Source organism: Nicotiana sylvestris, chromosome 7 (assembly GCF_000393655.2).
Source record: "Nicotiana sylvestris chromosome 7, ASM39365v2, whole genome shotgun sequence".
Taxonomy (NCBI): Eukaryota; Viridiplantae; Streptophyta; class Magnoliopsida; order Solanales; family Solanaceae; genus Nicotiana; species Nicotiana sylvestris.
In genome coordinates, this window is record NC_091063.1 from 72,484,406 (window position 1) to 72,502,786 (window position 18,381).

The following is an 18,381-nucleotide window of genomic DNA, read 5'->3' on the forward strand; positions in this document are numbered from 1 at the left end:
TTTTGTTGAGTCATTGAAACTTTACATGTCTTACAATTGATCCAATCCTTGTTTTGTGAATCAGGTAGCACATGGCATAGGGACCTTATTGGGATATTATCGCTTATAGCCCGCGCCAGAAATTATTTATATTTGGTAACCGAAAAAGTGTATAAAATTTATATAATATTTGTATATAACATACAAAATATATATATATATTATACAAAAAATATACAAATTCTATATATATTTTGGACTATTATTTTTACAGCGGCTATACAGTGGAGTATAATTTTCCAAGCTTCTTATTAGGCAAGTTCGTCATAATTTGTATTAAAAAAAGGCAATTTTACCTTCCTATACCATATATGAAACCTTATTACCCTCAATGTTTAAGGATTGTGTTAATTACATTTCAGCATACCAAATTACCATTTATATACCACAATTCAAATTAAGGGTATAATTAATGCTTCATTTATATTAGGCGTTAATTTAGGAGCATATATTCTCCCATTTTCGTTTACCCGCCTCTCTCTCCTCCCACCCCCCACACCCCCCACGTTTTACCTTCAGTTAATTCCCCCATTTTCGTATACTCGCCTCTCACCCACGTTTACCATCAGTTACCCACGATTCAACAATTTTCTTTTCCAGTTAATTTCACAAAATCCTATTTTGAAGTTGCATCTGTTTTTTCAAGTCCCAAATCATGAAAAAAATCAGCACTCCCAAAAAAAAAAGCTTCAAAAGCTACATTAGCTGATATCCCATCCTTTGATTTGGGTGTTTTAACACCAAAATCACCACCCAAAAACGCAAAATCGACACATGCAAGTGAACCTACTACTAGTATTTCATCTCATAGACAAATCCGTGCGGAGATGAGAACCAAGCATTTGCACGATGTTGATGCTGGTGGAGGTGATAAACCAGTCGAGAAACAACTCAAACGAAAGGGCAAAGAGTTGTGTGTAGATGATGATTTTGTTGAACATTCCCCTAAAATTCCATCTGTGAAAAAACCCAAGGTCTCTCCTTCTTCATCAAAACCGAAAAAGAAGAAACCCTCCAAAAAAGTACCAAAATTGGTTCACAAAAAGATTTTGGTAAAGGTAAACACTAATTATTTTTCTTTACAGTTTTTAGTGTGATTTTTGGTTGTAAAAATCTGTTGTTCAAGTGTTTTTTGGTAAAATGTAGAATTGTCCAAATTTTGTAGATTGTTTGTCTCAATTTTGTAGGTTAATTGTAATTGTGATTTTTAGACAGTGCATAAATGTAGTCATTTTGTAGTTGTTTTGTAGTCTGCTGGATAAATTGTAGATAAAGTATATTTTTCACTTTTGTATGCTGCTACATTTACCTTCATACTAACTACAATTAATCTACATTTTGTGAGTTACTTGAACTAAGTGTTATATTTTTGTAGTTATAGAGTTGTGGTTACCTTTTTCTTCCTTATTGTTTTGAGATAATGTTTACATGTGTAGATGTCCTGTATTGTTTTGTAGGTATAGGTGTGGGTAGGCTGTTCTTCTTTTAGTTATATTTTGTAGTTATCATGTAGTTATATGTAGATTACTACTTCTTTTTATGCTAACTACTAATGTTCAATAATTTTTTATTTTCTGCAGAATGGCCATTACTTTGCACCACAAAATATTGATTATGGTGTGCTTAGATTCCACAGTTTGTGTGATCCGAGCATACCTAGCCAGATAAAAGCTTTACTCTCTCCAAATGCTTTAAAGCTTTTCCAAAAAACTTGTTTTGGTTACTTATTTGGTCTCCCCACAATTAGTATGCAAAACCAAGCAATTCATCTTCTGATGAAGTATGAATTATCAAAGTCTACTGACTCATATTTTTCAGTACTATTGAAGGGTGAAAAATTAAATTTTTCCTTGAGAGAATTTGGGTTGATTACTGGTCTAAATTGTATGAATAAGTTTTCAGACTATGGTTACACTTCCACTTATGTTAGCCATTTAATGACTACCTATTTTTCGAACAAACAAAGGGTTGAAAAGTGGCATTTGAAAAATGTAGTCACAAATAAAACTTGGGCAAACGAAGAGGTGCAGTGAGGTTGTGCATTCTTTATCTATTGAAATTTTTTGTTTGTCCTTCTGATAAAGACCATGTGTCTTTCATAGACAAGTTTATGTTCTTTCTGATAGAGTCTGGTAATTTTGAGTCATACCCATGGGGTATCAAATCCTTCAAGCAGGTCATTGAATCTGTCCGACATCGTCTTAATCCCCATGTACATTCTTATCTGATACGGGGATGCTCATTAGCCTTGCAAGTGTGGCTATATGAGTGTTGCTCGTCCGTTAGTACAGAGCTTGCTATGAGGTGTTCTGAATCTATACCTCGCATTTTAAGATGGTCAGCTACAAAGGGCCAGATTTGGTTAACTGCAATTGAAGAGAAGATGATCAAGCCTGAGTGGCTCAAGGTATATTTTTTCACTTTTGTATGATGCTACATTTATCTTCATAATAACTACAATTAATCTACATTTTTTTATTTACTTGAACTAACTATTATTTCCATCATTCAGTTCACAAGCATCACTGAATTTGGAGAAGAGATTGGAGTGCTTAATCTGCCAGACAAGATTCAGTATGAAGATGCACATGGTGCTCAATCATCACAGGTTCCAATTGCTGCTTCTCCAACATTTGAACCCAAAGATACAGATTGTCAAGAGGACACTGAATCTGTGACTAGCAAGCTCAGGAAGTTGGAAAAGGGGATTGAGCAGGTAATATAAATAACTACAATATAAAGACATTTTTTGCTACAATTTAACTTCATTCCATAACAATTATTGTATATTATACATTGTAGTTAATTTGTGGTATAATTCTATATTGATCCCTATTGGTATTGCACAAATCTTTGTTAAATTGTAGTGGAACTGTAGCACTTTGAATAAGATTACCAACTAATTATATATTTAATTTTTAGGTTGATGGAAAGTTAGCTGAATTTAGGAAGGCTGTTTTTGAGGAACTCTCAAGCCTTCGAGAGTACATAGATGTTTCTGTGAAGAGTGTTATGAAGATGATAAACAGGAGGTACGATGTGGACGAGTCAAAGGTAAGAATTGACATATATTTTTGTAGTAAAACTAATTTTGACATATGAATCAAATATACTCAAACATACCCAAAAATTGTAGTTTGCTGGTAGTTCAACCAAAAATAATAACCAACAACAAGGAGAGAACAACCAGCAATTTCAGTTCAATATTGGTGATCAAGTGCATGCAAGCACAAGCAATACAAGTATTTATAGAATTCCTTCAGACATATCTACAAACTTCAAGACAACATTATCTAATTATTATAACCTCTTTTTCACTATGTTTTGCAGCTGCTATTTCTCCGGAACATGTTCAAGCACATGTTGACTTAGATCCTGATTTTCAAGAAGCAGCTGGGGCATATAAAACAGGTATACTATCATACTTTCATTACAATAAGGTTACAATGCAAAATTTTTATAATTCACACTTTAACTACAAATTCCCACATATATTTACAATTCTCATTTTTTAAATTATTCATTCAAGCTGAAGTTTCAATAGAACATCTCCAAGCACATGTTGGGCAAGAACCAGAATTTGAAGGAGTAGCTGAGGCACAACAAGCAGGTATAATATCAGAAGCTCATTATATTCACTTTATATCAACAATATTGTGCATAACTACATACATCTACATTTATCTTCAGAAGCTGAAGTTTCTCCTGGGGGTGTGCCAGCAATGGTTGAGGAAGAACCAGGATTTCAGGAAGGAGCTGAGGTAGAAAAAGCAGGTATAGTATCATAATATACTTTTGAAGTAGTAAATTTTTGCTTATACAATTATACAATGTTGTTAAGTATGTTATTTTATATGTAACAGATATTGAAGATAACGTTCCACAGTCGCCAATTCACGGTGTGACTGTGAATGAAGGTGTTCCTGAAGGTTCAGGCATTGACAAGAAAGGTCCGACATTGGATGACTTTGAGTTGCCAAACAACTTAACACAATTGGTCATGTATGGCGAGCCCATACCAGATGAAGCAACCCCTATTCATCCGGGTAGAACCAGGCAACCGGGGAAACATGCACGATCACCTTTCACACCTCTGTATAGTTTTGGAGGCAGCACCTCTGTCGGACCTAAATTTTTCTACCTCAAGCACCCCTTCACAACTGTTATAGGTGAAAATGTAGATGCTGATTTGATAGAAAGGTTCACCAACTGGTTATACCTTCGTAATGACAAAGTATCTAAGAGGTATGAATGCTTAATTTTACACTTTCATTTCACCATTTTTAAACTTTAAATATGTAATTCATTCTGTCATTTTTTTTATTTGATATTTTTTTGTTATTATAGGAGGAAAGAATACTTTTCCAAAAAGGATAACCAAATCAAGCCTTGGTTAGACTTTGGTTGTGAAAAGGTGGATAAGAAGGAATGATTTTATGCCCTTGCTCACCCAGGACAAGTCATCAATAACACGGTAAGTATAAAGAATAGAATCCTTCACAATATGTGTTTTGTCTTCAGCTGTGTAGTGTAATTGTAGTTATATTGTAGTTTTCTCTTCAGCTGTGCAGTGTAATTGTAGTTATATTGTAGACAAGATATATAGGTTACTATGTTTTGTCTTCAGCTGTTGAATTTGTTCCTCTGTATAGTAGCTAAAGTGTAGCAATCTGTTAGATTATTTGATTAGTTCAAATTGTAGTTTAAGTTGTAGGTGTTATGTAGATAATTGTGGTTACTTTGTATCTTATAGTAGACTTTATTTTATTTTGCAGCACATTGATGTTATTATGTATTATTTGAGAAAAAGAGGCAAGTATGACCCCAACAACGACACTAGGTTCACAACAACCGATTGCTTGTTCAGGACCAAGATTGAACGAATCTATGACAAGTTCAACAGTTCTCCACCAGAACTTAAGTATTCGGTTGTTAAATCAGATGATGATGTTGCAGAATATATCCTTGGGTATAGACTTCTTGCTAATGTTGTCTGGGATGTAGTTGACTATGTCATCATGCCTATGAACATTGTAGAGAATTTCCATTGGTTGTTGCTCGTTTTCGACATAGCGGACAGACAACTTTATGTTTATGATTCCATGGTGTCTTCAAACCGTCATAATACTGTTGAATCATTGGTTGATAAGTTTTCAATCATTATCCCTCTGTATTTGTCTTGCACTGGTTTCTACAGGAAAAGTAATGACATTGACTTCAAGACCACAAAGGCATACATTGAGAAACCAGTTACAGACCCTCTCAACATATAGTGGATGGTTGCGGAGATTCCACAGCAAAAGGAAAGATCATTGTACAAAAACTATTCTCTTTTTCTATGTGTTTAATTATTTTATTTTAATCAATTGTTACATAATAAAAAAAATTGATCTTATGCAGCGATTGTGATGTATTTGTGGCGGCTTTTGCGGAGTATGTTAGCCTTGGAAATTTGGCAATCCCAAAAGAAGATCTTTCTGATATCGACCAACACCGTAGACGCTATGAAGCTCTTCTATGGGACTATGCTACATAGAAGCAAGAAGATGGGTCAATCAGTGAAAGTGAGGTTACATGCAGGCTAGTAAGGAGGAAGGGTGCTCCTGCTAAAAATGAGAGGACTAGAGTACAGAGAAAGAAGAAATAGAGTCATGTGTTCCTAGTTTAGTTGATGTCATTTTGTAGTTAAAGTGTGTCACGCCTCCTTTTTACCTACACCCCCGGAAGGGTGTATAATGGAGTTTTCCAATTAAAGGACAATCAGAATAGGATTTGGTTATTAAAAATTTAGAGTCGCCACTTGGGAAATTAATGGTGTCCCAAGTCACCGGTTTTGAATCCCGAACCGAGGAAGATTTGACTCTGTATTACAGTCCGCGCACCAGAAATCTAGATAAGGAATTCTGTTAACCCGGGAGAAGGTGTTAGGCATTCCCGGGTTCCGTGGTTCTAGCACGGTCTCTTAACTGTTGTATTTGATTTTATCTGATTTCAATACATGCTAGCTTATGTGCCTTTTATTCGTAAACCGCTTTTTATCCTTGTTTATTTTAAAAGAATTGTGACGTCGTGAAAACGCGTTTCGAACCACGTCGCAATCAATGCACCCGTGGTTGTCAACCCATTTCGACTTCGTCGAGATTTGGATTTGGGTTGCATCAATGCGCACCCGAGTTTAAGGAAGTAAATTATTAAAAAAAATGTGCCTAAGGAGACTGTCGCGTTATTATCTTTGAGGAAGGCCATGAAAATTCGCTAAACGGACCATTCCGAACTCTAAGGATTTTATCACAAACATTTATTGAGGGCCCGACAATCTATGTGTTTTTGTTTGGCGAGGCTCGTCTCATTTTATTTTAAAAGGATATCCTAAAAGGTCTTGTAGTTCTTCTATTAATAGTTATCTCTACTTATTCAATTTAATTTTAATACTACTTGTTAGAGCAACCCAACACCCACGTGAATTTGGGCCTATAGGGATGCCCCATGTGATAGGTTGCCGACCCCTCATTAATTAGGCCCTTAAAAGGAGGCCTATCTAAATTCTTTGCAGAAACAATCAGGGATCGAGCCTGGGCGGTAACACAACACCAAACGGCCCAATTAGTCCCCAATGTCATTCGGTGCAGTTTGCACTATATTTACCTAAAATTATAGAAACCAACTTTGCACTTTAACGCCATTTTTATTCCTGATCCCTGTTGCATTCAATTCTAAACATAAGCGACAAATTATTTTTCATCTATTAGTGACTCCTACATATTACTAAAGATGGCAATCAGAAACAGTTCAAATTTAACAACATGTGATAGCAACTTGATTGCATTATTTCACTTAATCACATGGACATGAACAAGTTAATGACCCAAACTCAAAGTGGACTAACTATTTCCAAACTAATTCAAACTAACATTGTTAGATAAACTGGACTATTAGAATTAACTACTGAAACATGAACTTGTGTTTTTCACTATTCTCATTTACAAAATCGTTCTGTGAAACTAACTAACTAACACTACTAGCTACAGAACTCTCATGGTCAAGGGGAGACATAGAATCAATTCATAAGTCCACAAATTAAAACAGCACAACATTGTCCAGTTATACAGTTTGTAATCTCATAAACATTACTGAAATTCCAATCCAAATGAATCAACCAACACAATTTTTTTTTTTTAAAAAAAATGAGCAGTAAAGGTAAATATTCAAGTGTAAGCATGTGTTTCTTATTATTCACGCTTCAAATTTGTTTTCTACAAGTGGCAGTAATCTTCAGCATTGCTTGAGCATGAGAAATACCTAGAAATTGAATAGAAATGGAAGAGGAAAGGTCAGTTAAGATGATAGTGAGCAGCAACAGCAAATTCACAATCCAAACAGAGGAATCAACAACCCAGCAACTCAGAATCCAAAATTTTGACTCAACACTGAATTCTTAAACAGCCAGAACACCCCCAAACTCGAAAACTCAACAAATGGAACCGAAACAGACTGACTGAAACCCCAATATTACTTGAAACAACCAGAAATTTCTCTGAATACTCAAATCACCAGAAAAGGAACTGAGATTTGTAACTCAGCTACTAAAACTAGAGAATCAATTTCATAGTTGAATGAAACAGCACATGTTTTTGGATTTTTATGAACCTATTTGCTTTTTTTTTTGGTTTTTGAATTTCTAACTTCTACTTTGAATCTGGAACTAGAAAGGAAAACTTTCTGGAAGCTAAACTTGCTATGAAAAAGTGAATTTTTGGCTGAACAGATCTCCCCCTTTCCTCAAGTCATTTCATGCCCTTTTATAGGTGACTAAAGAGGGTAAATAAGATTTTAGGTTTTCTTTTTAGTCCCTCCCTTATTTTCAGTTTAGTCCCTCTATTCTTGACTTGCTAAACAAGTAAATGCATCACAATTACTGAAATCTACACTTGTACCCTATTCTAGAAGGTCCTATACCCATTACAATTCCTAAACTACCCTTTCCCTACTTTGAAATTACTATTCTTAAAGAAGCTACCTCTTTCTATGCCTAAAATGCCCTTCTACTAGTCTGCAATTTACAGCCCAATATTAACTGATCCCAATTCCTTCATCTTAGCTAAAATTTAACTAAAACTAACTAACATATGATCTATTCAGCTAACCCAAACAACCTATCTTAAACACTACATTAATTAACACTAATGCTGAATGAACAATTAATCAAACTAATAACTGAAATCAGTCCCAAACAAATTCCAACCCAAATTTATTAGTTATACCAACGACCAAATATTATTTAAGCATTCAAAATCAAAACAGAACAGGAATTTAAATTAACCTAACCTATAGCTAACAATTAACGGGCAGCATTGTATCGACCCAAACTAATCAATTAAGACAATTCTAAAATCAAAACCATGATCAACCATCAAACAAAATTAAAACTATAACTGGGGAAAAGCTTGCTGACTAAAACAAATGAAACAGTGAATCAAAAGAACAATTAAACTATACTAATAAACAAAAATAAAGCATAAAATTAACTTGAACACTTAATAAAATCAAAATTAAGAAATTGTAACTAAGACTTCACTCATGCAGAAAAACAAAAAGGAAAAAAAATGAAAAATAAAAAATGAAACAAGAAAACTCACTGATACACGAAAAACTCCGGCCAGTGGTTGTTACTCCAAAACTCTCCGAAATTTCTGACCCGTAATATCCCTAACCATATGTTTTCATAAGAAACCCCATGGTTAGGGCTATTAAGGTCCGAAATCATGGAGATTTTGCTTGAGGGCTTTGGCCGGAAACTTTAGATTTGATATTCGAGCTGCTCCGGGCAGATTCGAGAGACAAGGCCATGGGGGTTGGGTAGAGGAGGCCCAGGCGGTCACAGGGTGTTAATTTGGTGGTCGATGGCATAAGTGGCATTCGCCGGCGGTAGGGTTCCGGCGAAGGATATGAGGGCGGCTGGTTTTTAGGGTTGGAGTATGGCTGAGGTCTGAGAGACGAGATGGGTGGGGGGGTAACGTTTGGACACTAATATACTAAACAATCCAAGCTTCTCGTCCGTTGGATTAATTAACCTCGACGGCCCGGATTGATCGACGCTAAACGGCGTCGTTTCGCTAAAGGGGGGGCAGGCCGGGTTGAAACGGGGTGTGGGCTTGGTCCGATTGGGCTGCGTGTTTAGCCCAAATTTGGTCTTCAATTAAGACCAATTTTTAATTTTTTTCCTTTTATTATTTCAATTCATTTTGTATTATTTTCTTTATTATTTTCTGACTCTATAAAAATGCAAAAACAATAAGAATAAAGACCTGATATATTTTCAACGTTAAGATAATTAATCCCTAAAATTGTTTAAAACCTATTTTGCGACAAATTCAACAATTAACAATTCAAAATTCAAAAGTGGACTATTTTTGTTATTTTCTCCATATTACGTTCTAAAAACAACTTAGCCACTAATTAATCCTAAAATATGAAATTAAATCCTAAATGCAAATGTCCAGTATATATTTTTATATTTTTCATATGGATTAAAAATGCACCAATAAAAATGCACACAATCAACAAAAAATGCCACAAAATTCACAAAAATTGTAAAATAACAAAGAAATTATTTTGTTTGAATTTTGGGAATAACTCATGTATATGGCAAAAATCACGTGCTTACAGCTACCTCTCTTTGCTCGGAAACATGAAAGGTTTTCGGGCAAAGATAAGTGAGCAAATACGAGCGATTTTTGCCCGTTTGAATATTCCGTGGGAAGCATTTTTGAAAAAGTTGACCGTACCCTGCTTCAGAGGTTGCCTACATATCCTGGGCTAAACAGAAATCAGGTCAGTGTAGTTCGGGCGTATCTAGTAGCTGGGACTACTAGGAGCTGTGATTTCATTGCGCTTGCTGCTGCTACTGCCTGCTGACCTCCCTTATTACACCGTGTCAAAATAAAAGAAGCTAGGCTAATCTATGAACTAAGAATTACAAAAGTCCTATCTAAATTCTTCAAACTTGTTCTTGTACTCCCTTGTTGTCTTGCGTTCCTCTGATGAAATCTATTGTTGTTACTCCGGATTGCTAACTAAGATGATGTTCCTTCTCTTCAACTTGCTGAACTTGAATAAACTTGCACTTGAATGTATTTCTCTGTTATCCAGGCGGGCTCCTAACTGCTGACCTTAAAATTGAAAGTATTCATCTATTATCCAGGCGGGCTTCCGACTCTGTTATACAGACGACTTCCTGACTTCCGAAACTTGAATTGTATGCCTTTGTTCTTCAGACGGGCTCCTGACTGCTGAACTTGAAATTGAATTTATTCCTTTATTATCTAGGTGGGCCCCTGACTGCTGAACTTGAACTTGAAAGTACTCCTCTATTATCCAGGCGGGCTCCTAACTTCATAGCTTGAATGTATTCCTCTATTCTCCAGGCGGGCTCCTGACTTCAAAATAGACAAAGAAGTTGATTGAAAACTAAAATTTGAATTGTATCACCTCTGTTCTTCAGGCGGGCTCCTGATTGCTGAAACTTGAACTGTATGTCTCTATTCTCCAGGTGGACTCCTGACTTCTGAATTTTGAAATTGAATGTCTCTATTCTCCAGGCGGACTCCTGACTGCCGAAATTTGAAATGCATGTCTCTGTTCTCCAGGCGGACTCCTGACGTTTAAAATTTAAATTGTATGTCTCCGTTCTTCAGGCGGACTCCTGACATCAAACTTGAAAGTATGTCTCTGTTCTCCAGGCGGACTCCTGACTTCAACAAAATAATCAACCAACGAAAATTTTCTGCCCCAGTTTGGAAGCTGGGTGTATGGGTGAGTGTTAAACTTAATCATATTATTACATTTTACTAAGAATTGAAAGCTAAATCCTATTATCTAGGGAGGTCCTGACAACTCCTCATAATTACAAACCTAAGGTGTTACTCTCACTACATCATGTTATCTACAAGGGTTTTAAACTACATCCTATTATCCAGGAAGATCCTGGCAACTCCAAAAAATTACGAACCTAAGGTGTTACTTCTCACTATATCATGTTATCTTACCCGGGTATTTGAATTATGTCCTATTATCTAGGAAGGTCCTGACAACTTGAATTTTATCCTAAACATGTAAACTTTGCAACCAAATTATATTCCCCTATGCTATTCATGATTATCTTGTATTTAATCAAACCACATTTTGCGGTCAAACCTGATTACTGCTTGTTTTCCCTCCTGGAGAATTCCTCCTCAACAACTAACTTTTCTGCCCCTGTTTCAATCAAAGAAAATTTCGTTAGTTTAAAAAGGTGGTTAGTTGATGTCATTCTTGCTGAAAAATCCTTCCACTGCCTTGCTTTGTGTTGACTGACTTCCTTGAACTGACCCTGAACCGCTTGACTTTCTGACTGACTTTCGAATTCCTCAACCTCTGACAACCCGAATGTTTTGTACCCGTGCTATTGTTTCATACCTCCGACCCCTTTGTTTGGACCTTTAAATTTCCCACAACATTTCCCAATTATTCCACCGATGAAACTTCCTGCAACTTCCCATATTCCATTTTACATCATGTTGCTGTTGACATGCTCTAACAACATTATGCTTTACCATTTTTGGAAGATGGGAGTGAGCTTTGAAGTCCTTTTTGCTTGCATTGAACAAAATTGGCACTGAAATATCTTAGCTAGATAAAACCCTCAAAAGAAAATGAAATGCAATGATTTTTTGAGTTAAGGATAAGAAGAATCCAAAACCAGATGACTGGTTAAAAAGATAAGGAAAAGAAACTTATCTGAGCGGAACAGCTGGTACCAATGGTCATGACATGCATTTTAGATTAATCGGACCAATCTATCCAACTAACCAGCTTTCAATTACCATACTTTGTTGCCCCAGAATTTCCATCACTTGATTACTTTACCCAAACCTTAACTTTGTTCATCCTGCGGTGCCTCGAAACAGTTTTCCACCCACAGACCTTTTGCCAATTAACCATTTTCAACTCACTTTCGCCTCAAGGTATCCGCGAGGGTTTTCACCAATAAGACTCTCTCATTTATTTTTTCTCTCATTTCCCGTCGCCTTATGGTGCCTATAAAGGTTTTCACCAATAAGACTCTCTCATTTTTTACTTTGTTTTTCTTGCTTGAACCAGAGTGTTGCCCCTATCATGAGTTACTTCTACCTGCTCAAATTGGCATTTCTGAAAAACTGATCAGAAGGTCCTTCTTTGGACCATAATGTAGGCTTTTGGATTGGGTTAGAAAGAAAGGTATAAAAGGCTCACAACAATTCAAATGGGTTCAAATTACAACTTTCGGAATCCAACTTCTCACAACAATCACAACTTCTGCCCCAGTTTCTTGCTTGGGGACTTTTGGATTTTTATTTTGGGTATGATTGAACCTCAGAGAGGCTGCCTACGTACCCTTTAGGGATCAAGTCGAACGTAGTTCACGGTATCATAATTACCTTTGTTGTTGTGTTTTTTCTTTCCTTTTCTTTCTTTTCATCTTCTTTTCCTTTCTTTTCTCCTCTTTTTCTCCTTTTCTTTTCTTCTTTTTCTTTTCTTTTCTTTCTCTTTTCCATCACTTTTCATTTTTTCTTTTCTTTTTTTTTTTCTTCTTCTTTCTCTTTTTTTTCTTTCCTTTTCTGTCCTTTTCCCTTTGCTTCTCTTTTCTTTCTTTTATGTTCGACACCTGTGTTCCTTGATAGTGCCATTGATTCCGAAAGAGGGGTATGAAAAATAAGTAAGGCTCAAAGGGGATGACAAGGGATAAAAGTGTTTGGATAGCAGGACAAAACGCCTTCGTCATTTCAATCTTTAAGATATGCCAAATACAAACAGATACATTCAGAAATAAAGAAATCATACATAATATCCCTTGACCGCATCGGAATTGATGGCCATTTTTATACATTTTCCTTCTACATCTGTCAAATATAGTGCGCCGTTAGACAACACTCTGGTTACTACAAATGGTCCCTGCCAGTTTGGGGCAAATTTTCCTTTTGCTTCAGCCCAATGAGGCAAAATCCGCCTCAGTACTAACTGTCCGACTTCGAATTTCCTTGGACGCACTTTCTTGTTGTATGCTCTTGCCATTCTTCGTTGGTACAGTTGACCATGACATACTGATGCCAATCTCTTCTCGTCAATCAAACTCAAATGCTCAAGGCGGCTTTTCACCCATTCATCATAATCGATCTCAGCCTCCGCAACGATTCGCAGAGACGGGATTTCCACCTCTACGGGTATTACTGCCTCGATGCCATACACCAATGAATAAGGAGTCGCTCCCACCGAAGTACGAACGGTGGTGCTATACCCTAACAATGCAAAAGGAAACTTTTCATGCCACTGTCTCGAACCTTCCACCATCTTCCGCAATATTTTCTTTATATTCTTATTAGTTGCCTCAACCGCACCATTTGCTTTAGAGCGATATGGAGTAAAATGCCTATGGGTAATCTTGAACTGCTCACATGTTTCCTTCATCAAATGACTATTGAGGTTTGCCCCATTGTCTGTAATGATCACTTTCGGTATCCCAAATCGACAGATAACGTTCGAATGCACAAAATCCACCACAGCTTTCTTGGTTACAGACTTGAACGTTTTAGCCTCCACCCACTTGGTAAAATAGTCTATAGCTACCAAAATGAACATGTGCCCGTTTGATGCTGCCGGTTCGATTGGCCCAATAACATCCATGCCCCATGAAACAAAAGGCCATGGTGCGGACATCGTATGTAGTTCCGATGGCGGAGAATGAATCAAATCTCCATGCACTTGGCACTGATGGCATTTACGCACAAAACCAATATAATCCCGCTTCATAGTAAGCCAATAATAACCTGCCTGTAGGATCTTCTTTGCCAGAACATATCCACTCATATGCGGACCACAGACTCCCGAATGTACCTCAATCATGATAGATGTGGCTTGCCTTGCATCCATGCACCTCAACAGCCCGAGATCTGGGTTTCTTTTATATAACACTCCTCCACTCAGGAAAAACCCGCTTGCTAATCGCCGAATTGCTCTTTTCTGATCGCTGGTGGCCTGCACTGGGTATACCTTCATTCTGATATATTCCATGATGTCATGAAACCACGGCTCGCCGTCAAACTCCTCCTCTACCATATTACAATAAGTATGTTGATCCCGAACCTGAATCTGCAAAGGTTCTACATAAGCCTTATCCGGGTGATGTAACATTGATGCCAAAGTAGCCAAAGCATTGGCGACCTTATTATGAATCCTTGGAATGTGCCTGAACTCTACAGACTGGAACCGTTGGCAAAGCTCATACAAACATTGCCGGTACGGTATAAGCTTTAAATCTCATGTTTCCCATTCTCCTTGAATTTGGTGTACCAGTAGGTCCGAGTCACCCATGACCAAGACTTCCTGGACACCCATATCTACAGCTAATCTCTGTCCCAAGATACATGCCTCATATTCTGCCATGTTGTTCGTACAATAGAAACAAAATTGAGCTGTAACAGGGTAGTGCTGGCCTATTTCAGAAATGAGTACCGCTCCTATTCCCATACCTTTCATATTTGCAGCCCCATCAAAGAAGAGTTTCCATTTCGGCTTCTCTACTTGTTCCAATTCTTCAATGTGCATCACCTCTTCATCAGGGAAATAAGTTTTCAAAGGTTCATAATCTTCATCGACTGGATTCTCATCGAAGTGATCATCTAATGCATGTGCTTTCATCGCAGTCCGCGTCACATAGATAATGTCGAACTCTGTAAGCAGGATCTGCCACTTTGCAAGCCTCCCTGTGGGCATAGGCTTCTGAAAAGTATACTTTAATGGGTCCAAGCGAGATATGAGGTAAGTAGTGTATGATGACCAATAATGTTTCAACTTCTGTTCCACCCAAGTTAGGGCGCAACACGTCCTCTCCAGATGAGTGTACTTGACCTCGTAATATGTGAACTTCTTGCTGAGATAATAGATAGACTGCTCTTTCCTGCCCGTAACATCATGCTGCCCTAGCACACAGCCGAATGAATTATCCAAAACCGTCAGATATAGAATCAAAGGCCTCCCTAGTTCTGGCGGGACCAACACAGGTGGGTTCGACAAATACCCCCTTATTTTACCAAAAGCCTCCTGACATTCATCAGTCTATTTAACTGCAACATCTTTCTTTAACAATTTGAAAATCGGCTCACAAGTTGTAGTGAGCTGAGCAATGAACCTACTGATGTAATTCAATCTTCCCAATAAACTCATCACTTCAGTTTTATTTCTTGGAGGCGGCAATTCTTGAATAGATTTGATCTTCGATGGATCTAGCTCAATACCCCGACGACTGACTACAAATCCCAACAACTTCCCAGATGGCACCCCGAAAGCGCATTTTGCAGGATTGAGCTTAAGGTTGTACCTGCGAAGCCTTTGAAAGAACTTTCTCAAATCCCTGATATGGTCGGACTGCTGTCTAGACTTTACGATCACATCATCCACGTACACCTCGATTTCCTTATGTATCATATCATGGAATATTGTTGTCATGGCCCTCATTTAAGTTGCCCCAACATTTTTCAAACCAAACGGCATGACCCGATAACAATACGTTCCCCACGGCGTGATGAATGCTGTCTTTTCTGCATCTTCCTCGTCCTTTAGAATCTGATGATAACCCGCATAACAATCCACAAAAGAACCAATATCATGTTTGGCACAATTGTCAATCAGTATATGGATGATTGGCAGTGGAAAATTGTCTTTTGGACTTGCCTTGTTAAGATCCCGATAACCGACACACACCCTGGTCTTGCCATCTTTCTTCGGCACATGCACAACATTAGCTAACTAGGTGTGATACCGTGTAACCCGAATGACCTTTGCATCAAACTGCTTGGTAATCTCTTCCTTGATCTTTACACTTATATCCGTTTTGAACTTTCTTAGTTTCTGCTTGACCGGAGGGAGTGCCGGATCAATGGGTAATTTGTGAACCACCAAATCGGTACTTAGACCCAGCATATCATCATACGACCACGTAAAAACATCCTTGTATTCGAACAATGCTTTAATTATCTCCTCCTTAAGTCGTGGCTCCAGATAAACACTTATTTTAGTTTCGCGAACATTGTCTTGGTCCCCTAGATTAACTGCTTCCGTGTCACTTAGGTTAGGTTTGGGTTTTTCTTCAAAGTGACTTAATTCTTTACTAATTTCCTCATAGGCATCGTCATTATCACATTCCACTTCATCATCACACTCGATTTCTTGTATTATTATTTCTAAGTTAGATTGGCTTTTAAAACTGGGCCGAAGATTCCTCATGCATGTCATGTCATTGGTATCAGCATAAAAAGAACTGTACATAAAAGAAAAGAAAAATGAAAGCACAGTTAGGAATGAAGAAAGAAGAAAAGTACATTTCATTGAATATAAAGATAACATGGTTTTAACTCATCCAAACGGACGGAACATAGCAACTGAATTACAAACCCTGGAATAATCCAGATGAACAAAAGGAAAACAAAACCCACTACCACGACTCCCTCCGAATTGGAAGAGGAGTAGCTTCCCAATTGTTGACATTAGCACGTGGTCCGATGTACTGTATATATGCTTTGCTTGACTCTTCCCCGGCCTCGACCATGTTTACTTCAGCAAATAGCTTCTCGAACACTTTATCCAAATTCCCCTCTACACAAATCAGTGGAACTGACACGTTTTCCAATAACTGCTTTTTGACATCCGGCCTGACGAAGGACCTGGACAGGCGTGGAATCGGTTTGGGAAGAACCCAAGCTTTCTTTTTCAATTTACGAGCTCTTCTGACATCTGCCGATGTTGGCTTGAACCCCAGTCCGAAGGTGTCCAGATATTTGGGCAAAGAAACAGGTTGAACAATGCCCTGAAGCTCAGTCCCCAGACCTTTTCCTGGCACGAACCCATTACTCAGCATTTCTGATACTACCATGACGGTCGCAGCTGCCACCCTTGGACGTGGAATGCTTTTACCCTCCGGCACTCTGTTCACCGGGATCGTGTCGAAGACCTGATAAACCCATGGCCCCTTATCATCATTAGTTCCTATAAAGGGCACAATGGCATCACTTACAGCGCATGCGGGATCTTCCCCATGTAACACGATTTCTTGTCTGTCCCACTCGAACTTGACCATTTGGTGCAGTGTGGAAGGTACTGCTTTGGCCGCATGGATCCATGGTCGACCCAACAAAAGATTGTAAGACACTGCAGCGTCCAACACCTGAAATTCCATAGCAACTTCGACTGGGCCAATAGTCAGTTCAAGTATAATATCTCTCACTGTGTCTGCTCCCTCTCCGTCGAACCCTCAAACACAAACACTATTTTTGTGGATTCTATCATCATCAATCTTCAACTTGTTCAGTGTAGACAACGTACAAATATTAGCACTTAACCCGTTATCGATCAACACCCGAGTAACTATTGAATCTTCACACTTGACCATCAAGTAGAGAGCTTTATTGTGTTCTGTGCCTTCCACAGGCAATTCATCATCAGAAAATGTTACCCTGTTTACTTCAAAGATCTTGTTGGCAATTGTCTCCAGATGGTTCACTGAAATTTTATCGGGTACATGAGCTTTATTCAATATTTTCATCAAAGCTCGACAATGCTCGTCAGAGTGGATCAATAATGATAACAACGAGATCCGGGCCGGTGTTTTTCTCAGTTGTTCAACAATGGAATAATCCTGCACTTTCATCTTTTTCAGAAATTCCTCTGCCACTTCTTCCGTCACAGCTTTCTTGACTAGCATTGGATTGTCTTTAGCGCCCCTAGCCTTTCTCAACTCTTCGGGAGCAAAACAACGTCCCGACCGAGTTAATCCCTGTGCTTCACAACTCTCTTCCTCAATTTCCTTTCCTTTGTATGTCACCACTACCTTTTCATATTTCCATGGCACAACTTTGCTATCAACCCCGGGTAATTGGACTACCGGCTTTATGACAACTGGTTCTATGTAGGCCCCTTTCACAACAACCACGGGTGCAGATGATGACCCTAGTACCACTAACTTGACTGGCTCTGGCTTCTTTGCAGCAACAAATGGCCCTTTTCCCATTACCAACACTGGCTTATCTTTTATCTCTTTTGACTGGACCGCTGGCCTTGCACTAACTGTCTTTTCTTTGACCTTGGCTTCAGTAGAACGGATCACCATGACTGTCTGTGAGGGATTTTTAGGCTCTGTCCCCTTATGTATCAGTTCGATCATATTGGCTTCATGATGCGCTGGTAACGGGTTTTGATTGATGTTCGGAGCCTCCGGAGCCTGTACTTTAATACGGCGATTATCAATGAGTTCTTGCACCGCGTTTTTCAATTTCC

General features: G+C 38.1%; 1 protein-coding gene across 1 annotated transcript; it reads left to right on the forward strand.

Annotated features, from left to right (window-relative positions):
* Positions 1-866: 866 nt before the first annotated feature.
* Positions 867-5,575, forward strand: LOC138873304 (uncharacterized). The gene is made up of 13 exons (XM_070151754.1): positions 867-1,097; positions 1,620-1,674; positions 2,142-2,446; positions 2,552-2,755; positions 2,962-3,093; positions 3,176-3,281; positions 3,370-3,450; positions 3,569-3,649; positions 3,730-3,813; positions 3,903-4,284; positions 4,387-4,453; positions 4,815-5,311; positions 5,440-5,575. Exons 1-13 carry the CDS (start codon positions 867-869, stop codon positions 5,573-5,575), a joined length of 2,361 nt encoding a protein of 786 aa, XP_070007855.1.
* The last annotated feature ends 12,806 nt before the right edge of the window (positions 5,576-18,381 follow it).